Source organism: Bos grunniens, chromosome 7, assembly GCF_055505025.1.
Source record: "Bos grunniens cultivar Pamir isolate PY7600 chromosome 7, Bosgru_T2T1.0, whole genome shotgun sequence".
In the NCBI taxonomy this organism is placed as follows: domain Eukaryota; kingdom Metazoa; phylum Chordata; class Mammalia; order Artiodactyla; family Bovidae; genus Bos; species Bos grunniens.
In genome coordinates, this window is record NC_141171.1 from 47,396,619 (window position 1) to 47,417,558 (window position 20,940).

At 53.1% G+C, this 20,940-nt stretch overlaps 1 protein-coding gene across 1 annotated transcript in view; it reads left to right on the forward strand.

The window, feature by feature from the left end:
• The window catches only part of TGFBI (transforming growth factor beta induced), a 33,657-nt gene extending 15,309 nt beyond the window's left edge, over positions 1-18,348 (forward strand). Inside the window, exons 4-17 of the mRNA XM_086413640.1 lie at positions 1,186-1,346; positions 1,663-1,827; positions 2,056-2,202; positions 4,577-4,718; positions 7,713-7,925; positions 8,763-8,900; positions 9,498-9,643; positions 10,471-10,607; positions 11,432-11,562; positions 13,947-14,071; positions 15,538-15,640; positions 16,226-16,305; positions 17,232-17,256; positions 17,711-18,348. Of these exons, the coding sequence (XP_086269766.1) occupies positions 1,186-1,346; positions 1,663-1,827; positions 2,056-2,202; positions 4,577-4,718; positions 7,713-7,925; positions 8,763-8,900; positions 9,498-9,643; positions 10,471-10,607; positions 11,432-11,562; positions 13,947-14,071; positions 15,538-15,640; positions 16,226-16,305; positions 17,232-17,256; positions 17,711-17,751 (1,754 nt within the window). The 3' untranslated portion in view covers positions 17,752-18,348. The remainder of the gene's footprint in view (positions 1-1,185; positions 1,347-1,662; positions 1,828-2,055; positions 2,203-4,576; positions 4,719-7,712; positions 7,926-8,762; positions 8,901-9,497; positions 9,644-10,470; positions 10,608-11,431; positions 11,563-13,946; positions 14,072-15,537; positions 15,641-16,225; positions 16,306-17,231; positions 17,257-17,710) is intronic.
• The last annotated feature ends 2,592 nt before the right edge of the window (positions 18,349-20,940 follow it).

A 20,940-nucleotide genomic window follows, 5' to 3' on the forward strand; every position in this document is an offset into this window, starting at 1 on the left:
AGGGAGGGAAAGAGGAGCACCCACGTGAGGGGCAGCAGAGTCTGAATGGGGGTCCAGAGGATGAAGGCTGGAAACAGCAAGTTTCCCACGCTGTCCTTCCTGTGCAAGCTGACCTCCTTAACACGCTGGGGGAACATACTCTGGTCCTGACCTGCCTGTGCCCTCCACACCAGGCACAGGCTCCTGCCTTTGTTGTTTCTGGCTGCAAGAGATTCTAAATACATCTAGCATTGCTGAGCAGCCCTGCTGGAGAGCAGACAGGGCAGGCCAGGCCTCCGGCTGGGCTGGGCACATCAGGCCACCCCACCTAACTGTCGGAACCTGGCCCATTGGAGCTTGTAGGGATGGGAGTAGCAGGCTGGCCTTCCCAGAGTCAGCCAAGGGTACCATGAGTGGCCATCGGGGCCCACAAACAGTGTGGTACCTGTGAATTCACCTGTGTGAAATCAGATCCTTTCCTTTGGTCCTGCACACCTCTGGGGACTGTGCTAGGAAGATTTTTTTTTTAACTTGGAAATCTTTGCTAGTTCATTAGTTGAGAGTGTGAGATTGAGGTTTAGGAGATAGGGGGTGATTTCGTTGGTACCAAGGTCACAAAGAGGGTGGCATGGACAGGGGCCATGGCCTTCTTACTGAGTAGCAGGACAGGCGGGAAGCGTGGGATGGGGAAGAGAAGGAACTGGGTGGGGGAGTGCCTCAGGGCCTTAGTTTCAGCTCCTTTAAAAGGAACAGGAGAAACTCTGGGTGTGAGAGGAAGGTCCTCCAGAGCTTCAGGCTATTTCAGGAAACAACATTTTATTACTTGGAAATACCCACAGCACTTCTGAGATTTCTTTCATTCCAGTGGAAGCCATTAGGGAACCAGTTTCAAAAACAACTAGATAAGTCCCTAAGACTAGCTTGTAATTGGGCTATCTGTTTCTGGTGTGTGTTCCTACCTGTGTTATCTGATTGTCTATGAACAAAAGCTTTGCTCTGCTGTAGTTAAACATGACTGATCCCTTGAGCTCACATAGGGAAGCCCTTGGCTGTGGAGTTGCTCTAAGAAGCAGGTGACTGGCCTCTCCGGTTCCCCATAGCAGGCTGTGTCTGGCCTCCTCCAGTGGGTGTGCTCAGATGAGGAAGGGTGTGATCTGGCCGGGGAAGTCCCACAGGCCATCCCTGCTCTACCGTCTGCCTCTGCAGCCCTGCCACTCTCTAACCTGTACGAGACCCTGGGAGTTGTCGGTGCGACCACCACTCAGCTGTACACGGACCGCACAGAGAAGCTGAGGCCCGAGATGGAAGGACCTGGCAGCTTCACCATCTTCGCCCCCAGCAACGAGGCCTGGTCCTCCTTGCCAGCTGTGAGATGACCTTCTTATGCCCAGGGCTTTCATCCTGGGGACCGTCTTACTGAGACTCTGTGGTGGTTTCTACCATCTCAGGACACATCTTCCTTAAGCCCTCAGATAAAGCCATGACACTTGAGCTAAAATATGCCTCCCCAGGCGGCTCCCAACGCTCCATCCACTTAAGTGGCCAGACAGGTCTCAGTGTTCACAGAGGAGAGGGCTCTGGAGAAATGGAAGTCCCCGGGGCACCTTTCCCAGGGTGGCAGGGACCCATCTGTTGAGTGTGGGGCCTGCAGCCCCCTCATGGCCACGCTGACCCTCCTCCTAGGAAGTGCTGGACTCCCTGGTGAGCAACGTCAACATCGAGCTGCTCAACGCCCTCCGCTATCACATGGTGGACAGACGGGTGCTCACAGACGAGCTAAAACACGGCATGGCCCTCACCTCCATGTACCAGAATTCCAACATCCAGATCCACCACTATCCCAACGGGGTAGGGAGTCCTGCTTCCACGGCTCTGCCCCGTGCCCACCCTGAGCCGCATCTGGTGCATGTGTGGGCGGGTTTCTGGGGTCGTGTCCTCCAGGCGGGGTCACCTATGGACAGTCTTCTGCCTCCTACACCTGCTTCTCCACATTCTGTCCTGTGGTTTCCCTTCCTGGGGCTCACAGGCTGTGCCTCCAGGGTGTTAACCGCTCACGCTCACTCGTTTTCTGGGCAGATCGTGACCGTCAACTGTGCCCGCCTGCTGAAAGCGGACCACCACGCAACCAATGGTGTGGTGCATCTCATTGATAAGGTCATCTCCACCGTCACCAACAACATCCAGCAGATCATTGAAATCGAGGACACCTTCGAGACCCTGCGGGTAAGGGACTACCTCTGGGCGGGGGAAGGCCTGGGGATACACCGCCTCCCATGAGGGCCTTCTTCTGTGGGAGAGGTGGAGCATGTCTCTATGCTCATGGGCATTTAGGTGACCATGGAGCAAGTTCCTCTGATGCCCATCAGATCAGATCAGATCAGATCAGTCGCTCAGTCGTGTCCGACTCTTTGTGACCCCATGAATTGCAGCACGCCAGGCCTCCCTGTCCATCATCAACTCCCAGAGTTCACTCAGACTCACGTCCATCGAGTCAGTGATGCCATCCAGCCATCTCATCTTCTGTCGTCCCCTTCTCCTCTTGCCCCCAATCCCTTCCAGCATCAGAGTCTTTTCCAATGAGTCAACTCTTTGAATGAGGTGGCCAAAGTACTGGAGTTTCAGCTTTAGCATCATTCCTTCCAAAGAAATCCCATGGCTGATCTCCTTCAGAATGGACTGGTTGCCTATAAACATGGTGAATTCACTAATCAGGCGGTCAGGTTGACCATAGGAAGACATCATAATCTTGTGCTGGGAACATTCCCCTGCCGGACTTCTCCCTTGTAAAGTTTCTTTTCCTTGACTCCCCTGGAAAGTTCCAAGATCGTGGCTGCAGCAGTTCTGCAGCCTGGGAATGCATTATGTGTTCCGGAGTGGGAAGCTCCTCCTGCCAGATGCTGGTGTTTACCTGTGGGACTAGAGAAATGGCCTTTCAGGCTGCATGGTCTTCTGGATCACATGTCCCCACCACGGGATCCTTGTTCCATTCATACCCCCTGTTTCCTTGGAGCCCAGACCAGCAGAGAGGCCACGAGTATAGACATGGGAGCCTGGGAACTGACATCTGGCTTGGCTTCTGCCTGCTCTGGGTCCCAGAACGCTGCTCCGGCCCTGCTGCCAGCAGACATTTATCTAACAGCTGTGGTGGCAGGCGGGCGTTCCTCTTAGCCACAGCTGCCCAGAGGAAGTTAGCACAGGCTGCCCCGTCAGGGTTTTTGCCCTGATTCAAGGACAACTTCCTGACCACAAAGGATGCCAAGTGGGAGTGGGGTGGTTCCTCCCCTGGAGATCTCCAACACAGAGAGACAAACACCCCCAGGCTGGGCTGGCACTTGAGTAAACTCAGGAGGAGGCTCTGGGGGTTCCTGGGGACCTCACTGTCCACCCTCTTCCCCTGCCTTCCTTCTGGGTCACTCAAAGGTTGGGGGTCTGCAGGGGGCTGCTGTTCCCACAGACTTGGTGGCACAGCTTTTGATTAGCGGCGGCTGGTCCCCACTGAGTAACCTCCTCTTACTGTTCAGGTTTTGCAAATATTCCTTGCTTTCTTCTTCCCTTTGGCTCTCCTTAATACCCGTCTTTCCTTCTGCTGACATGTACTCATTAAGCCCCTGCTACTTCCCTAGTGTGTTCAGAGGAATAGAGGAGAATAAGTCAAAGTTCTGTCTTCACTGGCATTTACATTCTTGGGGGACACAGACAAGAAACAGACAAGGCCGTCACAGATGGTGCTAAGTGCTGTGAAGTCAGGCGGTGAGTGGTGAGCAGGGGAGACCCATAGGGTCTAGTTGGTCCAGGAAGGTCTGTCTGGAAGAGGTGACTTTTGAGCTGAGGCCTGAACATTGGAAATGGCCAGTTATATGAGACATGGGGACAAAAGCTAAGTTGGTAGAAGGGAGAGGGGAAGTAAGGCTCAGAAGCAGGGCGAGCAAGGAGGCCTGCAGGACTGAGTGAAGAGCACTAGGGAGCCAACAGGTAAGGTAGGAGCGGCCAGGCTGGAGGGGCCAAACCCTGTGGGGCCTTGGAGACTGAGCGAGGACTGTGGCTTATCCTGATAGCAGTAGGATGCTTTTAGAAGAGCCATCTGCTTGCTCTGTAGAGAAGGAGTTATGTCATCCTTACGCTAACAGAGCTCACACAAATAATCATCACCCAACGACTGAATTGCAACATGAGGACAGCAAGCTGTGCAAGTGTGTCTAATAGAAAGGTACTTGTTTTCATCAGGGGGTAGTAGGCGGGGCAGGCTGGGGTAGGGATGGAGGGCAATGCCAAGCTGACCATCTAGAGAAATGACATTTCAGTCAAAGCCCAAAGAAGGAATAGGAGTCAGAAAAGCAAGGGAAGGGCAGAGGGAATGCTGCAGGTCCAAGGCCCAGGGTTGGAAAGGAGGAAAAGAGGGCAGCAGCCAAGGATGACCAGAGTGGGCAGAGCTCACCGGAGGGATGGGGAGAAATGAGCCCTGGTTCGGTCTTTACATCTGGGGCTTCTGCAAAAGCCGGGAGCCCTCCAGAGGGGCACTGGTGAGACCTCGTGTGCCTCTAGTGTGCGGAGATTCCCAGAGCCCTCAGGGAACGCACCATCTGCTCTCTGCCCACAGGCTGCCGTGGCTGCATCAGGGCTCAACACCCTGCTCGAAGGTGATGGCCAGTACACACTCTTGGCCCCGACCAATGAGGCCTTCGAGAAGATCCCTGCTGAGACCCTGAACCGGATCCTGGGGGACCCAGAGGCCCTGAGAGGTGAGCACCCCGGAGCTGCTGCTGCTGCCTCATTAGAGTAGGCAGACTGAGCCCCAGGCTGGTTCTTGTCCAAGTAGACGTGCCACCTGTCATCCTGTCCCATTGCTCCCAGCTGGCCCTGTTTCCACAGAGGTCAGAGCAGAACCCTGGTCAGAGGGGCCAATAAGGAGTCCAGCAGCCTTGTCTAGGGGGACAGCTGGGCTGAGGAAGGATGCATTGCTGGAGGTCCAAAGTAAGGTCTGGCCAGAGTCAGGAAGAGTTAAAGGCTCAGATGATCAAAGCCAGGGCAAGGCTGCCAGCGTGGGCAGCAGCTTGGAGATGTGGGGAGGGGGTGGTCTGTCCTGGCATCTTTGAAATGGAATCATCATGCTGACCCTTGAATTCTTCCTGTGTCTGGCCAAGGGCCTCAGGGATAGTCCAAAATTATAATTAAAAACCAGTAACAGTCAGCTCTTGATTCTTCTTTGCTTCGTCTTCATTCTTCATCCTTCCTCACCTTCTCAGGCTGGTAAGTTAGGTGGAGCATTGGTTACTCCTAGAGGAGGGTGAAGGACCAAGCTTGTGTGGGAGGTTAGAAGGGGAGGCCAGGCTCTGCCACCCTTCCCCAACTCCAGGACTCCTAAGACGCTGCCTGTGGGTCCCCGAGTTCCCTGCAAAGGGAAGTAGGCCCCCAGTCCCCTGTGTACCCCAACCCTCCAACCACACTTGCTCCTCCCAAATATAATCCAGGGATGACTTCACTTCTTTTGAATCTATTTAAACCCACCTTTGAAATGTGCTGTATAAAACACCTAATGCATTTCAGACACCCCATAAATGTAAAACGTTCTCCTTGCAGCTCTATAGGGATGGAAAAGGGCACATTTCTGAAAGCACAGATGGGGAGCTGTTGTGTCCAGACATTGTGGGGCCAGGAATCCAGGCTGCCAAAGTGAATGCGGTCCAGGTCAGGGAAGGTTAAGCCTAGTTGGTGTGACGGCTTAAAAGCAGGTCATTGGAATCTGATGTGCTGAGTGCATTGATGGAGATGCTCCCAAGGTCACAGGGATGAGGATGGCGGGGGGGTGGGGGTGGGGGTGGGGTGGCTCCCGCAACCTGAGGGTCCTGAAGGCTTCCTAGGAGATGGGACTTGGGTGCAGCGCAGCATTTTAGCTTTTTATTTAGAACTGTTTTCCCCCTAAAACATGTTTTGTACCAAGTACCTTTTTATTTTTGTATCAGAACACCTTCTTATAAAGTGAGAAAACTCCCCAGGTTTATCCCCTTTGCACTCCTGCCTTTTCCTGCTCAGGAAACTGCTCAAAGCCAGGGCCCGTGTGAGGGGCTGTGGTGGCAAGTGCCAAGGCAGGCAGTCCTGGTCCACCTTACAGAAGGCTGGTTATTAGCGGGCTAGCAGACAGGTGAGGAGTGGCCCTGGGGTGGTGTGCCCATTGGCAGACTGGCTTCCAGCCTTGGCCTGGCTCACCCTCTCGTCATGTGCCCCCACCCCACCCTAGCCTTCCCTTCCTTTCTGGAGAAACTCAATCCCCAAGGCCTAGTTCCCATAGCAGTATTGCAGTCCTTTGTCTTCCTCACCGGCTGAAACGGGTCCGTGCTGGTCTTCTTGGCCTTCAGCACTTGTGCTGGGTCTCAGAGCTTCCTCCTGTGTGTGACACTGTGGTTTTGGTTCCCACACTCAGGACACATTGAAACTTGCCTCTGTGTTGAGAACACAAGACAGAGGGCCCCCATGACCCCCAGTCCTGGAACGAGCTCTGCCTGGCAGGGGCTGGCCACATCTCCCTCCACCGTTCCTTGTAGCCTCAGCACCCCCAGCCCCTGCCCTAATGCCAAAGCGGCACTTGAACAAGCACGATTCTATTTTTGATTTACTGGTGGGGTGAGTGGGGCAGCAGAGACCATGGCTTGCTGATCACCACCCCCAACCTCTCGCAGACCACAGCAACTAAGCAGACCCTTGTGTTTGTGATTGTCATTCAGTCGTGTCTGACTCTTTGCAACTCCATGGACTGTAGCCTGCTAGGCTCCTCTGTCCATGGGATTTTCCAAGCAGAAATACTGTGGTGGGTTGCCATGCCCGTTTCCTGGGGATCTTTGTGACCCAGGGATCAAACCCGGGGCTTCCACATTGCAGGCAGACTCTTTACTGTCTGAGCCACCAGGGAATTGGGTTCAAATAAACACAAACAAGATCTTCAGATGATTCAGAACTTTCACATGCTACAGTTTTTCATCTTTTCCTACCACACTTCATTTTTATGAAAGATCAGTAGATAAAAAAAATCCCACGGTAAACACATTTGAGGTTTTCCATCCGGGTGGTTCAGATACACATAAGAGAATTCACCCTGAAGTTCAGGTGCGTGCTGTGGGCTAAGTTGCTTCCATCACATCCGACCCTTGTGACCCTGTGGACTGCAGCCCGTCAGGCTCCTCTGTCCACAGAATTCTCCAGGCAAGAATACTGGAGTGGGTTGCCATGCCCTCATTCAGCAGATCTTCCTGACCCAGGGATCAAATCCACGTCTCTTACCTCTCCTGCCTTTGGAGATGAGTTCTTTACCACTAGCGCCACCTAATCACTAGCATTTGTTAGGCATATACTCTGTCGTCAGGCACTGTGCTGGGTGCTTAGATTTAGCTTCATGTCATCCTTACACCAGCCCAAAGAGATGAATGCTGTGCATGCTTCCTGTTGACCAGTGAGGAAGTTGAGACTCAGAGAGACTCAGTGACTCGCCCCGGGTCCCACAGCTGCTAAGTGGCTGAGGTGAGATTCGAACTCAGGCAGTCTGACCACAGAGCCCTGGCTAGTTTTAGAGGCTAGGCTAGGAAGTGAGGAGGAGAAGGATCCAGTCTGTGTGGTGCCCCAGGCTCATCTGATTGTTAGCCTCAGAGATGATGGAATCCTCCCAGTTGTGGGCAGGCAGCGAGGTGACACCTGAGGTCAGCCTGGCTGGTACTGACTTGACCTGTGTCCTGTTCGGCCCCCAGATCTGCTCAACAACCACATCCTGAAATCGGCCATGTGTGCCGAAGCCATTGTGGCAGGGTTGTCCTTGGAGACCCTGGAGGGCACCACACTGGAGGTGGGCTGCAGCGGGGACATGCTCACAATCAACGGGAAACCCATCATCTCCAATAAAGACGTCCTGGCCACCAACGGGGTGATCCACTTCATCGACGAGCTGCTCATCCCTGACTCAGGTGAGCCATGCCTCGGGGGCCTTGGCCTGTCCGGTCCTCTGTCCCCTGTGCCACCCATGGTGGTGTGCCTAGGGGAATTCAGGGATCTTGGGAGCTGTTTCCCTGCCTGCACCTGGCTCACAGCATCCCAGGAGAGATGGCCTGGGTACCTGGCAGGTTTTGCCAGATTGTGAAGAATCTAGAGCTGCAGGCTTGGGAGTCCAGGCTTTATCTTGTGAGCCGGGGAGAGCCATGGAAAGTGTCTAGGGAGGCTCAACCACAGGAGCCTTTCAGAAGCTCTGCCTGTTCTGGTTGGGCACAGAAGGCCATTTGCTGACCTCAGAGCGTTTGCTTTCTCAGTTGTGCCCAAGCATCCTAGGGTCACTGGCCCAGGGAGAAAAGGATGAGTGGACTTTGGCTTGGGTTCCATTCAGCATCTTTGTGCCATCTTGGATTTCCAGGGAGTTCTACTCCTAAGAAATGAAAGGATTTCACAGAGGAAAAACCAACCCAGAAGAAAGCTTTCCATGGGTGTGGTCACTGGCATTGTCAGCTCTTCAGAAGCCATGGCACAGACCATGTGCTTTCTTCCTCCCCAGCAGCAGACAAGACCCTGACCAAGAGCTGGGACAGAGGCCCCCTGCCCACCCGAGCCTCATTGCACTTCCCCATCAAGCAAGGTTTTCTGGGGGACCATTCCCCTGATGTCACAAACCTTCTGTGCCCCAGCAGTGTTTTAGAGGGGTTGTTGACTCAAGAGATGACATTCCTGCTGATGTATGTCATACTCTGGGGTGGATGAATGGTAAATGAAAACAGTACTTTTAACTTTTGAACCCACTTTCTCCTTCCTTGTAGCCAAGACGCTATTTGAGTTGGCTGCAGACTCCGATGTTTCCACAGCCATTGACCTTTTCCGACAAGCTGGCCTCAGCTCTCATCTCTCCGGAAATGAGCGGTTGACCCTCCTGGCCCCCATGAATTCTGTCTTCAAAGGTATCATGGGGAAGGCAGCCTGGCACATGTGTCCCTGGGGGCAGCCGCCCCTCTGCTGTCACCTCCGTGGCACCCTGCCAGATTTATAGCTCCCCATGGACCGTTCGTGCTTCCAACCAGCTCAGCCGAAAGCAGATGTGACTTCACCAGAAAGTGAAGAGGCACTGCTGTTTCATTTGGCAGAGCAGAGGATGCATGTGGGGATCTGGTCCTCGGAATTGAAGTGTCCGTCTGTCGGGAAAGCAGAGTGCTCCCTTGTCATTCTCTTTGCAAGGTCGATTGCCACTGTGACAGTCGGGAGGTCATAGTGAGGATACAGCTGAACCATGGCCATGGAGAAGGCAGAGAAGGGCCAAGTTGTGTCCAGGCCTTCCCTTCCCTCTTAGGGCAAAATTCCAAACACACTTGATGAGCTCGAACTTTTTTTTTTTTTTTTTTTAATTCTCAGAAGATGCCAGATGTTAAGGAATATTGGCAGCCTTGCCGGATTTCTCAGTCTCCACTTCCAAAAGGGGGATCAGGCTTTCTGCTGCATGGTCTCTGATTCTCTTCATTTCCAGAGTTAGTTTCTGGACCTGACCACGCCTTCTCTTGCAGATGGAACCCCTCCGATTAATGCCCGGACAAAGAATTTGCTTCTGAACCACATGATTAAAGATCAGCTGGCCTCCAAGTATCTGTACCACGGACAGACCCTGGACACTCTGGGCGGCAGGAAACTGAGAGTTTTCGTTTATCGTAATGTAAATTCTGGGTCCTAAATCACGCTGTTTCTTTATCTCAGCTCCAAGCAATGGAAGTTATATTAGTGTTTAAAAAAACAAAAAAGTGCTTAATAAGTAGGAGCTTGCCTGAGAACTAGTTTCTAATAAGGAAGGAATGAATTTTAGAAAGACTATCTGATATCAAAGTATCAAAATGGGGTTTTGCCAAATGTGTCTAACCCCCTTTTGTGGAGGCCTTTGGGAATGAATTGCACATCTGACTGGCCTGGCTGGGTAAGCAGCTGTCCACCTGACCCCAGAGTGATGAACAAAGGGAGGAGGTGTGGAGGGTTTGGATCCTTCTTAGCTTTTGTGAAGAGAAGTCACCTGAACTAACCATACAGCCCTCCTTGATCCAAAAGCTTCTCTTCTCTCTTCAACTGTTTCTTCTCTCTCTTCAAACCCACCTATTACCCTGGCATAGCAAACAGGAAGTACAATACAACAGCCCTTGCTCAGGACCAGCCTGCACCATTTGGCTAAAGATGGTTGTCATTTGTTCAGATCAGTAGACTGTCACTTCATTTGATCACTGTCAATGGCCCTCTCGTGTCACATAATAATCTCATGATTAACCCTGTCTGTAAATTTCTTGGGGCCTCGATGGCTCTTCTTACCTTAAGGAACACCATTTTTATTTTTTTCTTTCTTGGAGAAAGCACATCCTTTTATCCTAGTCTTAAGGCTGCACCCCATATATATTCACTGATCTCTGTGGATGAAGCCACCACCATATGCCCTGAACAAATCGGGAGGCCCCTGCTTTGGGTAGCGGGTAACCTGGCCTTTCTCTGCCCCTTTTACAGAGCCTGTGCATTGAGAACAGCTGCATCGCAGCCCATGACAAGAGGGGGAGATACGGGACCCTGTTCACCATGGACCGGATGCTGACCCCTCCAATGGGGACTGTCATGGACGTCCTAAAGGGGGACAATCGTTTCAGGTAACTGGCCCTGTCCCCAGGGGATTTCTGCCGCATGGTCATGCTAGGGCAGGACGCTGGGTGCCAGTTGTCTGTCAAGCTTCCCACCCTCAGAGGTTTAATGAACACTGGCCATGCACTGATGTGACCTCCCTGGCCAGGGATTCAGAAAGGATGAGGGTCACCTTGAAAGCTTAGGTTGAGAAGGGTTGCTTCTGGAGGGTATTCTTCAAGTCCATGGGGACAGGGAGGGGCTGCCCTTTTATTCCCAAGTTCAAGGAAAGCTTCCCACTTCTGCCAGGGAAGCCGAGCATGCCTGGCCCTGTGCCCGTAAGGAGTTGCCCTGTGAAGCGTCAGCTTCCAGGCCCTGGCAGTTTCCTGGCCTCTCCTTCCCAGACTCCCTGCAGCGCTCTGTTTCCTTGCCTTGCTCCCTCCATTTCTGACCCGTTGACTCACCACTGGGTGCCGTGACATCAAGTGGTTCCTGCCACCGAGTTCAGCCACCTGCATAAGAACCTGGGAGACCACCCACCCTTTGCCACACCCCCAGCCCCAAGAATCACATCCCCCAGGGCCCTTGTGGCTCGATCAGTCTGTAGGTCAGTCCTGCTCTGACCTCTCCCTTCCTCCTTCCCCCTCTGGCTGATGACTTACGGCTTTTCACTGAGCTTTGCATTCATGGAGAGGAGATGCAGACTGGGATTGCTCCCTGTTTGTACAAAACCCAACAAGGGTATGAATGCCAATGCTGTGGGCTCCACCTGCCCATAGTGGTGTGGGATTTGGGCACATGATGACCCCCTGCGCCCACCGGCAGGTGACATGTTCCGTGTGTGTATCCACAGCATGCTGGTGGCCGCCATCCAGTCTGCAGGGTTGACCGAGACCCTCAACCGGGAAGGAGTCTACACAGTCTTCGCTCCTACCAATGAAGCCTTCCAAGCCCTGCCCCGTGGAGAACTGAACAAACTCATGGGTAAAGACCCACCTAAGTACATTTGTCAACTTTTCTAAATTAATCATATCGGTCAGGATTCCAGCAGGAGACCATTGGCAAAGGGTTTGACGGAAAGGAATTTAAGATTATTTGCAGAGGTGTGGGCAGGATTAAGGGACAAGGAAAGGGTGATGATACAAAGGGGTGATAAGACCTTTTGATGTTTATCACTGCAGACCTGGGGGTGCTTGAGGAAGAGGGTGACTAGGGGAGGGCATGACCCGGGAGACCCTAGGACGAGGGGCACAGGACAACCACATGCTGCTGGGGTCAGAGGCATGGCAAGGGGGCGTCTAGGTGCTACAGCCTCCCTCAGCAACCTCCTGGCAGCTGGTTGCATGAGGACAAGGGAGCCTGAATGATGCATTTCACAGTGGTCAGCCTGTCTGGGCAGCAAACAAGATGGAGAAGAGTAGAAAGGAACGGAGGGTAGGTGACAACCAGCCCAATCAGCAGGCATGTTTTCCCCTGAGGATCTGTGAGGAGCTGCTCATGAAGCCATTGCCCTACACCACCACGTACCCCTCCTGGAGATGAAAGCTTTACCAAGAAGCTAGTCAAGGCCCTGAGCAGTTGAGTTGGGATGTTTGAGAGACAGCCTAGTGGTTAGGAGCTTGGGCTCCTGGATTACCCAAAAGCAGGTCAAACCCTGGCTCTGGCATTTACCAGCTAAGTGACCTCTAACAAGTTGCTTAGTGTCTCTGGGCCTCAGTTTTCCCATTAGAAAAGTAAGAGTGGTAAGAATACCTTGCTTAGAGTGTTGTGAGGATTCAATAAACATTGCCTGTGGTGTTGAGCACGCGTCCCCCATCAGTAACGGCATCACGGCCATGATGATGGGAGGTGGGGTGGGCTTGCGGTGTGTATGCTGATGCGTGCCTGGGAACCAGACTTCCCCCCCAGCATAGAAAGGTGAGCCTGAGGAGGAGGAGGAAGGACCTTGGCCAAACTTTGGGGCCCATATCATCTATACCACCCCCCGCCCCCACTCCTGAGTGGAGAATAGAAAGCTCTGGCAGCTGTGAACTGAGTCTGTGTCCCGTTCAATTTTCTTTACTGCTAAATGAATGCCTGTGTCTACAGTGCTGACATGTGTTCCAGAGGAGACAGGAGTTCATTCTGAACGTAAACTTTCCATTCTCTCTCTGTTCAGCAAGAGTGGAATATTCCCCAGGTGGCCCAGCCTGCTCGGCTTGCCTTTCATTTTCGGTTGTGCAGGAGCTGAGGGAGGGCTTGGGCAAGGCTCCCCAAACGTGCCCTCCCCCAGGCTTGCAGGCAGGATTAGACCCCAGCATGCCGAGGGGTGATGGTGCCCACCCAGGTGTCCGAGGTTGACCCAGATGTTAAAGATCTCTAAAGAAGGAGACCCCTCCCACCCCAGGAGCCAACTCAGCTCGACACCTCCAGGCTGTGTTTTTGTGGAAGAGTACCTTGTCAGCTCGAAGTTGTGGGTGTTTGGAAATCACTTGGTACCTGATGACTCCATCCCATGGCACTCATGTGAATTTGTCAATAACCAAGTGAACTCCCCACAGTGCTTTCAAGCTTCCTCTGTTCTCAGTTTCAAGATGCTGGAAATAGCCATCCATGAGCCCTGGGGGTATCCAGCCACTTGGCTGGTAATATGAGTATTGGGGAGGCCATGACGAAGCTGCAAGGGCAGCTGGTGGCTTTAAGAATTGCCTCCCACACTTAATTGGGGAAATGCCTGTGCACCTTTATGAGCAATTGGCTGCTTTCCCCAGTTGGTGGAGAAGCTGATGTGGGCTGGAAAGAATGCTGAGACGTGATGAGGAGGGACGCCGTGGAGGGATACCCCCCTCGGCCCTGACCTCATCGGCTCCATAGCTCCTCCAGACTGCAGCTGTCGACTCTTTTTAAGTTCTCCCTTCAGGAAACAGCCGTCTCAGAATATGCATTTGAGGGCAGAATGTGTAAACATTTCACTGCTGTGTTATAACTGTTGGGAGCCATGCTGATGATGAAATGTCTCAGATGCCGGTGCTGGAAAGACCCCTGGCTTTCCAAGCAACTATTTAGTCATGGAAACATGAGTCACACTCATAGAGGAGTATGGATTAACTCCTTCTCAACATCGCAGAAGCGTGTACTTAACCTAGCAGCCCGTCAAATGCACGAGTAGCTTCATGGCCACTGTCATATGACTTGTTCCCCTGATCATTATGCAAATGATGGAGTAGAGGGCTGAGCAAACAGTAGGTGCTCAATAAGTGCTTATTACCTGGGCAGGGGGTTCTCAGTTACAGGGGTGACTACCTACATCTTCTCCTTTGGGCCCTCCTTGACCACACCAGTTACCAGCCTTAGGATTAACTCTGCTTTCTTTTCCCACATACCTGCAGGCAATGCCAAGGAGCTTGCCAACATCCTGAAATACCATGTTGGCGATGAAATCTTGGTCAGCGGAGGCATTGGGGCCCTGGTGCGGCTGAAGTCTCTCCAAGGCGACAAGCTGGAAGTCAGCTCAGTGAGTGTGTGTAACATTTAAAGGGCTGGCAGTGCCCTGCCACTGGGGCTCTGGGACACAGCTCATCCCTAGGATGGCATTAGACACACGCTGTGTTTAAGATGCATCTTGAATCTCTGAGTGCATTTTATCAGAAAAGAAAAAAGAGTCTTCCGAAGAAATTAAGGGAGATTGTGCTTAGGCATGAATAAGCACTTCCAGATTTGCAGGGGAAAAAAGCATCTGATTGGCATCTGAGAGAAGCTATTAAATATAACCCCCTCTTAAGGAACTGATAAGCAATACTTACATGTCTTGAAAGATCCATTCCCACTCCATCACCCCCAAGTCCAGGGCCTCACTGAGCTGTACCATGAACCTAACCAGCCCAGAAGAAAAAAAAAAAGAGGCTTTTCTTCTGATACTTGATCTGTGCCCCTTCCCTCACTCTGCACGTTGATGATACCCATTCCCCTTTGGAGCCGCCTCAGAAGGTCCCTACCTTACAGTGAAACTGCTGGGCCTCCCTGCCTACACTGGCCAAGGCCACTGACCGCCCCGGCCCGCCCCGCCCTATGGTCAGAGTGCCTTGCAGCACGTGGCCAGCTTAGCCTCTGCTCCTCCTGCCTCTCGCCTCGCCCCAGCTCTGCGTGTGCTCATCAGCTTCTCTCGGGAGCGTGGGAAGGCAGGTGGGGGCAGGGATGGCCTGACCTGTGACTTCTGCAGGCTGTCTGAGAGTCTCTCAGCACCTGGTTTGGGGCGTCGGGGTCCTGTCGGTCTCTGGCTTCACTTCCCCTGTCCCCCTTGGGTCTGATCTGTGGGTCTTTCAGGAAAGCCTGAGACAGATTTACCCTGTGAGAAAATCTGAAGTCAGACATGGAGGAAAAGTGGAAAGAGCCCTGCCCCCAGAGCTGGACACCTGGCTTCTGTCCCCAGCTGTCCTCCTCCTCAGCTTAAAGGTGGCACTTGGCCTCTCTCGAGTTCCCATTCTTTCAGGTGGGGCCTTAATAGCTCCCTCTTCACTATGCAGTGCTGTGAGGACTAAATGAGCCATACAAAAGAGCATTTGTGAATTGCAACGTGCTGAGTCCACATAAGGGATTAAACTGAACCCACCACAACAAGGACCTACTGTATGGCACAGGGAACTCTGCTCAGTGTTATGTGGCAGCCTGGGTGGGCGGGGAGTTTGGAGGAGAATAGATACGTATGTGTATGTGTACGTCCCTTTGCTGTTCGCTTGAAACTACGGCAGCATTGTTAATCAGCTATACTCAGGCACCAAATTAAAAGTTTAAAATAAATAACTACACTGAACCCACTAGACCAGTGGTCTCTCACTGGCAGGGTCTATTCCAGTTAGCAGAGTGTTCTCAGCAATTCGCATAGGATCTGGCATCCAGAAATGCTCAGTTAAGGTTTGCTCGGTTGAAGAGTGGATGGGATAAACAGGCTCCACGTTCAATCATTGTCTCTGTTTCTCCCAGAAAAACAACGTGGTGAGTGTCAATAAGGAACCTGTTGCTGAGGTGGACATTATGGCCACCAATGGCGTGGTCCACGCCATCTCCAGTGTCCTGCAGCCTCCAGGTAAGGCCCTAAAGGACCACATCCCCATTCAGCCTACCACTGGCCTATGTCTGCACATGGCTATTAGCACTCAGTAGAAACACTGCTGTCGGCAAAGATGAGAATGAATGTGGTACATGCAGACTGAGCATCTGTGAACAGCATGGCTGGGGCTGGTTGAAAAGCGACTTAGAAACTCTCGGCTCGGATGGGCTACACCAGTAGCTGAAGGAGAGACGTCTCTCTGCTGAATTGGCTCGCTGTCCCAGCCCCACGCAAACAGAGCCCGGTTGTTTTTCACATGCTTTGTGCTGTGAACATGGTGCAGAGCACACACCTCCTACAGCACCCCGCCCCGGCTGTGCTCTCTTAACCGCCAACCAAGTTACAGTGGAGCCCGGCCTCTCCCCTCACTTGTGCATTCACCTTTCTTTGAGCTCTTTCCCCACGGGCTAAATTCCTCTGAGAGTTAAGGAACATTATGAAGGCAGACTTCATCTGAGGATGTAAGCCAGAAAACCCAACAGTGCCCCTCAGTCCTGGCAGTTGTGAATGACATGCTAATCATCTCTCTCTCATCCAAGCTGCCTTTTCTTTTATCTGCAGCCAACAGACCTCAGGAACGAGGCGACGAACTTGCAGACTCTGCACTTGAAATCTTCAAACAGGCATCTGCATTCTCCAGGGTATGATGCCAGCTATGTGGGCCCCTGGCCTGAATAGCTATGGGTCCTGTGCTCGGGCCCATGGAGGGGACTCTCCTGTCTCCTTTGGCTGTCCAACCAGGGCTCTCCCGTCATTTCTTCCCAATCCCATTGGAGTATCCTTAGCTCTGGCCTTTGGGGAGTTTGGAATAAAAACCCAGGCAGCCTGTTTCCTTGGTGGGTGACAGCCCAGGCCTTCAAGCCTCTGTCTGTGGGGAAGCCGCAGCTGGTGAGAATCCGTCTGACCAAGGACAGCCCGTCCTGAACTTTGCTGATAGTGGGCTGGCCTGCTCTGAGCCTGGGCCTCCAGGTTACTTTTCCATCTTCTGTGACAGCCCAGCATGCTCTGCTGCGCAGTGGTGTGGGTTCTGGATTCGGGGCCAGCTCGAAGAACCTGTCTTCTTTCCCTCAGCCCCACCTCCCTCTCAGAGCCGCTCTGACTTTCTGTGCTGCTTCTCCTGCTCCCCAGCTTGTCCAGGGATCCCATGCAGGCTCCCTTGCTGCTTTGGGTCAGGTGGGAATATGGGGTATGTTGCAGGAAGTTTGCATTTTAACACAAGGCTGCAGAAGGTGGTCCTTAACCCAAAGGTCTGGAGCTGGAATATGTCACTTTACGTTTGGACAGAGGGGGGTCTCCTTAGTGCTCCCTGAGGAGGGTTCTTGGCCCAGAGTTCCTGTTCGTGATTGCCACCCACTGTGTGGGCCTAGCTCCCCAAGGGCCAGATGATAGTCTAGGGGGAAGCCTGGCTCTGGGGCTCCACAGGACCCAGCAATTCCACAGTTCCCCGTCCTCTTCCTCAGCCCCCCATTTTTTCTGAGTAAGGATGGCCATGGGCAAAGCCACTGCCATGAGCAAGCGTAGGTCTAACTGCCGCTAGAGAACGTGACACCTTGCGTTTTCGTTTCAGGCCACGCAGAGCTCTGTGAAACTAGGTAAGTCTGGTCTGGGTTTGACGTTCTCGTAGACTTATGTAAGTCTTATCCTGAAACAGGCCTAAACCTGCCATCTGCTGTCTGTAGAAAGAATATCATGGTGCCATAAAACATGGCCTTTGGGGTCAGAGGCGGAACCCCTGGTTTCCTTCTCCATAAGATGGAGATGATGAATACCAGCCTTTTAGGGTTTATGTGAGTTTTTGGCTTTGGGAACCTGGGAATATTGCACGGAGACTTGGCAGGAGCCTGTGGTGAGGATATGGTCCCAAGCTGGGAAACGGAGAATACCTCAGTCCTGATCATCACTGAGTAAGATCGGAAGTTTTACAGACCAGAAACATCTGCTCTGTGCAGGAGAGGGTGGCAGAGGAAGGCCGTTGGTCCTCGTGACAGTGTCCTAGACACGTGGGGAGTCTGCACCTTTCTCACCTCTGCAATGTCTCTCTTTCAGCCCCTGTCTATCAGCGGTTATTAGAGAGGATGAAGCACTAGTGTGAAGGACCGCAGGAGGAATGCATTTCAGCAGCTCCCTGCCGCTTTCTCTCGTTTTGCCAAAGAGACTGAATGTTTTTGAAACCAAATGATCACACTTTGATGCCCATGGGTCACACCGTAATGAGATCTGAGCCTTGGGAGGGTGGGGGTGGGGGGAGGAGGGAGAGAAATAGACTTTTCATTTTTGCCCCCTAAACATGGCGGTTAGCCCACTGCAGTGCAGAGTCCTGGATGTCACTGCCTGGCGTTGACTTCCAGCAAGGACCTGTTGGAATCTCCTGCCTGTGCCACGTACACTGGAAAAGGAAGCCAAAGTTTCTGAAGCTCACAAAACATGAATCAGGCCGTCCGGCGTCACGGGGGCGACGTGGCACGGTGTTTGTAAAGCTCTTTCACAGTTGGAGAAGTGGCATCCTTATAAGCCATGAGTTGAATGGCTCTGCCAAATGTTTTTCGCGCCTCCATGTGGCTTGGACCCTTCTGTGTGACCCTGTCCAATTAGAAAAGAGAGGGCTGGTGAGCACGCAGAGCTCAGGAGTCCCCAGGTGTGGCAGAGCCATGGTGTGTTTGTAATAATAAAACCACAGAAACATACGCGTACGTGGATGGGAACAGTGTGCCGGCCTGGGTATCCACAGGGTTGGGATTCTGTCTCTTGGGGCTGTGACCTTCCTCCCACTGAAATTCCACCAGGAGCAGCTAGGCGAGAAGCCCTGAGGGATGGTTTATGGGGGTGACCATGGCATCGACTTCATAGGTCCACCATGAGAATGAAAGGACATAGTTCTTATAAAATACTCAGCATAGCATTACGTATCCTTATTCTTACCGTGCTGTCTGGAACTGCTCAGGATTGGGGCAGCTGGGAGCCAAGTAGTGTCTTTCCCAAAGGCATCCTGCTTTTCCTGGAGACTGGGGCAGTCCTGCCCTCCCCCTTTTCACTCGGCCAAGGCTGACTTAAGGGACCTAACAACCCAGAGATAGTGCTGCCAGGGATAGGGCTGTGGAGGAGCAGACACAGCCCCTCCCCAGTGTGGCTCCACGTCTGGGGGAAGACAGCCGTTACACGTCATCCAATACAGTCATCCATGCCTTCATTCCTTAGATATGAGTGTTAGGTTTGGTCAGCAGACAAGGCCCTGTTCTCATGGGGCAGAGACTCATTGATCTGCTAATGGTACTCCCTGTCGCCTGCCCATCCACATGGACTCAAGGACTCCGTGACAGGCAGGAAGGAATCTGAGCAAGCGGGGGCTCCAGGAAGTGGGAGGAAGTAGGAGGAATTGAAGGAGCTGACCTGGGGGAGGAGGTCAGGCTGCGGGAGGCTGGGGAGATGTCCCAAGAAATGAGGGTTGGGCTTCTGCACGTTTGGTCCGGCCACCCTCCCCCAGGGGTTCCTGCAGCCTCGCTGCCTCTGATGCCCTGCTCATGCTGGGGTGCTGCAGCTGTGGTGCTGAGACTCCACATCCACACACCTGCATGTCACAAGATGCCATCAGAACCCAAAGAGGCTATTAGCGCAACTTCTAAAGATCCTTTTGATGGAAAACAAAAATCACCACACAATTCCTTAAAAATGTCCAAACCCCACCATCTGTCCCTGTGACCCCAGCCCTGTCCCCATCTCAGCCTCCTCCAGAAGGGGGGGCTCTGTCCATTCTACCAGCTGGATAGTCCTCCTTGTGACAGAACCATGCGCAGCCGTGGCCCTCCGCCACCCTCCCAGCCAAAGAGGATTGACTTCCTTTTTGGGTCCTAAACATCCCCATCCCTGCATTTCCCAGAGACTCAGGCTAAGCTTAGGTGCTGCCATCTGAGGATGGACACCCAGGGCCAAGGGGTCAGCCACTGGATGTTCCCAGGGAGGGTGAGCCCCGGAGAGAGGTGTGCACTGTCCTTACTGTGTCAGAAGGTAAGAGCAGCCAGGAGGGGGCTCAGGCCACTCGAGCCCTGCCTGCTGAGCCCCAACCAGGCAAAGAGGCAGAGGAGAAGGGAAAGGGGCTCCGCTTGGCTCCCTTCACTCCCCACTGTCACTCTGAGGCTCCCAGGCCTCTGAGCTGGAGAGGCCCACAAAGACCGTCAGCATTGAAGCCCCAGGGCTTTCCAGGCCTTTCCCACAGGAGGCCAGCTCAGTGATGGGGCAAAGGAGGGGCCGCTGCGTGGCTCTGCTCCTAAATGTATTATCGTTTCTGTTTCTTACATCAGCCCTGTGAAATAGGTAAGGACTCGTGTGTGTGCTAAGTTGCTTCAGTCATGTCCGACTCTTTTGTGACTTTATGGATTGTAGCCCACCAGGCTCCTGTGTACACGGGATTCTCCAAGCAAGGATACTGGAGTGGGTTCCCGTTTCCTCCTCCAGGGGATCTTCTGGGCCCAGGGAGATCGAACCCACATCTCTTGCTTCTCCTGCATTGGCAGGCAGGTTCTTTACCGCTAGCGCCACCTGAAAATGCCAAGGACGCATAGAATCTCTATTTTACTGCTGTGGAAAAGGAAGCTCAAAGAGGTGAAGTAGTTTGCCAGATCACAGTGTAGGTAGGGGCTGAAACATAAACCAGACCCTGCACAATTAATCACCCCTTGTGCCCCACCCACCCTAGAGTCCACTCAGGAGGAGCCCTGGCAGCCGTGGACAAGTGGGACACAGGTGCTAGGGGGCCTCCTGAGAAGCCCTGGGGCCTGGGAGCTCCTTCACAGCCTAGACCACCACTTGTTCACCTGCTGCTGGGGGGCCAGGAGTGAGTCAGTACCAGCTGTGGACGCCCTGGCCACGTGGATGTCAGCAAAGAAGGGGGACAAGGGGGAGTTCCCCTGTGGAGGAGAGCACCTCTGTGCCTGAAACCATAACTCAGTGTCATGGTCTGAGCGGAGCTGCCTGGAATCTTGCGCTCAGAAAGCTTTCTAAAGCCAGAAAAGAAGGCCTCAGAATGACAGTTGGGCCTGATGCCTTGCCCCGAAAAGCCAAATGGGGCCGCCTCCCTGGCGTCCCTGCCTGGCAAGGAAAGGAACACATCCGCTTGACGGGGTCCTCTGTTCACATCCCAGACTGAGCCAGTTCAGAGAATAAGTGTAGGGGTTGGGGGAGTCTGGACTAACCCCCTACACACACACCCACACACACACACACGCACCCACCCACACACACACACACACACACACACACACACACCCAGTGGACCGACAGGC